General features: G+C 43.3%; 1 protein-coding gene across 1 annotated transcript; it reads right to left on the bottom strand.

The window, feature by feature from the left end:
- Nucleotides 1-1015: 1015 nt before the first annotated feature.
- On the bottom strand, nt 1016-3487 carry LOC126048893 (taste receptor type 2 member 40-like). The gene has a single exon (XM_049824419.1). It carries the CDS (start codon nt 2410-2412, stop codon nt 1477-1479), a length of 936 nt encoding a protein of 311 aa, XP_049680376.1. The 5' UTR covers nt 2413-3487; the 3' UTR covers nt 1016-1476.
- Between the last annotated feature and the right edge of the window lie 1028 nt (nt 3488-4515).

The following is a 4515-nucleotide window of genomic DNA, read 5'->3' as shown; positions in this document are numbered from 1 at the left end:
GGGGACACCATGGAGGGGCAGAAGATGGACCAAACCTCCCGACGTGTGTTTCATGGTGCTAAACTGGGAACCACTGTATTTCACAGATGGTGAAAATGGCAATGACACCATGACATGGCATGTCCTGAATTTTCACCAGCTCTGTTCAATGCCATACAAAGTTCTTCTGCAAGCCACTGCTGTCACCTGTGGAACAGTTTATGTCATAAGGGGAAGAAAGACTCCAACAGAAATAATTCTTTAACTTGGTATTTTTAAATCCTTTTAAAAACCCAATTCTGACACAAACTCAGTTTAAATACAGATATATTGCTTCAAACAGATTGACTGTGACAACATCAAAACCAGATATTTTAAATCAGAATGGGCTTAATCAACACAAGCCTCAAGCCATATATATTTCACTGATGATCACTTTAAAGAATGTAAACTCCCACTGCAGCTGAGAAGAATCATAAAGTTCCAGTCCCAATGTGCTGAGTTTTGGACTCTGCCAAAATATGTGATTTGATCCAGGAAACTGTAATTTATTTCTAAAGCTGAAGGAATTCCTGTGTAGAAAAAAATTACAGGACACAGCCTGCCAAAATTGAGACAATTCATGGAGATGTGCAATTTCTAGAAACTTTTAAAGAGAATTTCAAGCCATATATTTAAACACTGGTGAACTACTTTCTCACTAATACTAATTAATTTTAGTAATTTAATTATATTTGACAATATTTAAATGACAAAGCCATGCTTCTGATTTGAGGAATCTATTCTCCCTAGCAAAAGCCAAAAATTAACCTTTCAATTAATTCTTCAGAAAAGTCTGATATTAAGGAAATTCTTTTTCCTGTTAGCTCTAGTCACAGGATTTTGGAGAGTCTTCCAATGTATCTTTCTGTTGGGAACAGTGACACTGATTACTAGTTCAGCAACAGCAGGAAGCGCAAAAGGCTGTGTCATCCTTTACTGAATCATACTGGAATCTTAAAGATGCTTTTAGAACCAACAAATATTTTTCTTCTAATATAATCAACAAGCAGTCAAAAATGACCAGCAAGAAATTCCCAAATTCTTGGGAATTCCTTAGCATCCTCATACGTGCTTGCACTAACCAGAAACAGCCTTCAAGCTTCATATTCATGTATAAAATTTGAGCATGCCTGTGCTTAAGCAGGTCTGTTCTGTTACTATCATGAGAGTCTGATTCATAACTTAAACTATCTCAAGTGATTACATATTGGTGATTTCTAAATAAAGTACAGCAAGTACAGTACTTATATTCTGCAGGCAATCATCTTTTAAAATAGGAGAGAACTTACGGAATTCCTCATTACAAGGATCACATCCAAGTAAAGCAAATTCCCAGCTTCATGATTCCAGATCAGGGCCATAGTCTACTCGTTCATGCTTCTATTATTTTATACCTCTGGGGACTTCAGTTTAATTTGGATCTAAACTAGAAAGCCCAGGCTATCCCAGCATCTTTTACGTGGATCTAGTTCTGACATGACAGTTTGCGTGGTGCAAAATCCTAACTGGCAGCTCTCGAAATTTGGGGTTGCTCCAGATTAAGACCATAGAGTGTCCTGCAGGACAAGCAGCCATTACAGCTAAACACATGGCTTCCCCAATGCTTAAAGGTAAAAAAATGTTGGATAAAATGAGAACCAAAGAAATAAAATATGTAACATAGAGGATAAGGAAGGAAAAGATTGACTTGATGGCACCAATATGGGCCTCTAAGCTAGCATCCCTGAAGCCAGTTGCATTATTTTGCATCTGTCTGGTGTGTATCCACAGAGACCTAATCAGCAGGATACTCGAAACAACAAACACTATTAAAGGCAGTGCTACACCAGCATTACAGAGAAGAATCAATAAAAAAAAACTAGCTTTCATTGTGACTCTCCTTTCTGAAGAGTTTGTCACGGTTAAAGGAGCAGTGAAGTTGTTGTGCACGTCGTAGACATCCCAGGCAAAAGGAAGAGAGGTTGCAAAGGAGAAAAGAGATGATGTTATCAGCATCCAGGGCACAAGACTGGAAATTCTTTGCTTCAGCCAGATGAAGAAAGACTGAGTAAAACTAGCAATCTTGGTACAATAGAAGACACTAAGCCAGGCAGCAAACCAGAGGCTGGAGTAGTTCAGAAACATAAAAACTGTCTTGAAAATTACAAACAAATTTTCTTCATAATAGGAGGTTTCGCAAAACAGACTTAGGAACAAATCCAACATCATCCAGGACTGCAAAGAGAATCTGGATAAACTCAGAAAGATCATAATCATATCATACGAGGACAATATTTTGCTCCTGATGCAGCTAGTTGAACAGACAGCCAAAACAGCTCCATTTCCTAGAAGTCCTGCCATGGATTCAATTATAGCAATTGCTACAAAAAGGAGAGAAAATAATTCATACATAGCAACTCAAGAACTCACAATTTTTACTCAGCTTTTCATGGGCTCCTGAAAGCCTTAGATTTGGAAGGCAACGCCAATCCCAACTAACTGTTATCAGCACATGCTCGCCTATTTATCTCAAAGGAAGAAGTATCATAATAAGTCATTTAATATTTATATTATTTTACATCTTTTTGATGATTAATAGCTCAGCTGCTTTCTCTAAGCATGCAAATTAGATGAAGATTCAATTACAGTCTTTTCAATTCAGAGAAAGGATTTGCATTTAAAGGACTCAGGCATTTTTAAAAGTGTGTTGTAATCCAGTTTGCATAGAACCCACTGAATTTATGTATGTAAAGATGGAGAAGAGTTTCAAATGTGTGTATTCTCTCTCATGCTAGGATTGGGCCCCATAGCCCTATCGGGGAGAAAGATCATTTCAGTATTAGAACATGCAAGAAATAGGATATATTTTCAGAAAATACAGAATGAGCTAACTTTTGTACACAAATGCCTAAAGTCTCTCAAACCTATTTGAGGAGCCTGATCTGATTTCCACATCTGGCCATCATGCAGTTAACATTCTTCCTCCTCCCTCACTCCTGCAACTGTTAGGCAAGCATTCTCACTGTGGGTCCTAGGTTTGCAGGAAAGACATTCACAGCTTGGCTACTATATACTTGATTTTTCCTAACAAAACAAAGGGTTCAGACCTTGGTTCAATTCCACTTATGACTTGTAATGGAATAGCTAGTGTTATTCCCACTCATCAGGGAACTGGATGCTTTAGTACACTTGTTTTACAGTCCTTTTTTTTCCTTCCCTGAATCTATGGTGTTTTGTTTATGTATTGACCAGAAGTGCTAGCCCCTAACCATTAAGTTCTGCAGCCAGCAGCCTAAATACACCTTTAAGGACCAATCACACCAAGGCCAACTGAAGAGAAAGGTATGATTTACACTGACTGGCAGCTCATTCCTACCAGCTAATTGATGAAGCAAGCATGCAATTTGCTCTTGCTGATCATCATGTCATGATGTTGATCTGATCTACCGCCTTGTTTCTTTGCTATGGCTGCTGTGAGCCCACTTTTTGTCCTTGTTTTTATTCACCCACCATGCTGGAGCATAGCAGTCCAGAGGATAGCTTGCTTACCCTGGCCAGAAGAGAATCTGGCCTTGCTTTCCAACTTGCAGTTAAATGCCTGTCATGGTTTCAGCCCAGCCGGTAACAAAGCACCGGGCAGCCGCTCGCTCACTACCCCCCACCCTCCCCCACACCCGGACACGGTGGGATGAGGAGAAAATATAACGGCAGGCTCGTGGGTCGAAACAAGGACAGGGAGGGATCACTCCCCACATATGGTCACGGGCAAAAAACAAGCTCAACTTGGGGAAGGAACAACGTAAAACAAGGATATTGGGAAGCAAAACCCAACCTGAGAACACCTTCCCCCCAGCCCTCCCTCCTTCCCGCCTCAACTCCACTCCCGGTTCTCTCCACCTCCTCCCCGCGGCGGCGCAGGGGAACAGGGGACCGGGTCAGCTCGTCATACCTGGTCTCTGCCGCTCCTTCCTCCTCAGGGGGAGGACTCGTCACTCGGCCCCAGCTCCACCGTGGGATCCCTCCCACGGGAGACAGCCCTTCACGAACTCCTCCAACGTGAGTCCTTTCCGCGGGCTGCAGTTCCTCACAAACTGCTCCAGCGTGGGTCCCTTCCACAGGGTGCAGTCCTTCAGTCACAGACTGCTCCAGCGCGGGCTTTCCCACAGAGTACCGGCCATCTTGGGGGGCATCTGCTCTCCCGCTCCCCTCCATGGGCTGGCGGGGAGGGGACGGGACAGACAGCCTGCCACCTCACCACGGGCTGCGGGGGCATCAGCCTCCTCAGGCGTCCCTGCTCCTGCTTTACTAACCTCGGTATCCACAGAGAAGTTCCTCTCACATTCCAGTCCCCCGACTCACTGGGGGTTCCCCTCTTAAATCTGTTATCCCACAGGTGTTACCACTCTCACTGACGGGCTCGGCCTGGGCCAGAGGCGGGTCCCGCTTGGAGCGCGGGAAGCTTCGAGCAGCCTCTGACAGGAGCCGTCCTTGCGGCCCCTTCCCCGCTACAAAAAA

Source organism: Accipiter gentilis, chromosome 21, assembly GCF_929443795.1.
Source record: "Accipiter gentilis chromosome 21, bAccGen1.1, whole genome shotgun sequence".
Taxonomy (NCBI): Eukaryota; Metazoa; Chordata; class Aves; order Accipitriformes; family Accipitridae; genus Astur; species Astur gentilis.
This window is presented reverse-complemented; position numbering and strand designations above follow the sequence as displayed.

Bases quoted from the DNA above. Each gene is read 5' to 3' on its own strand.
- LOC126048893 (XM_049824419.1), bottom strand. From the start codon at position 2,412: ATGTATGAATTATTTTCTCTCCTTTTTGTAGCAATTGCTATAATTGAA.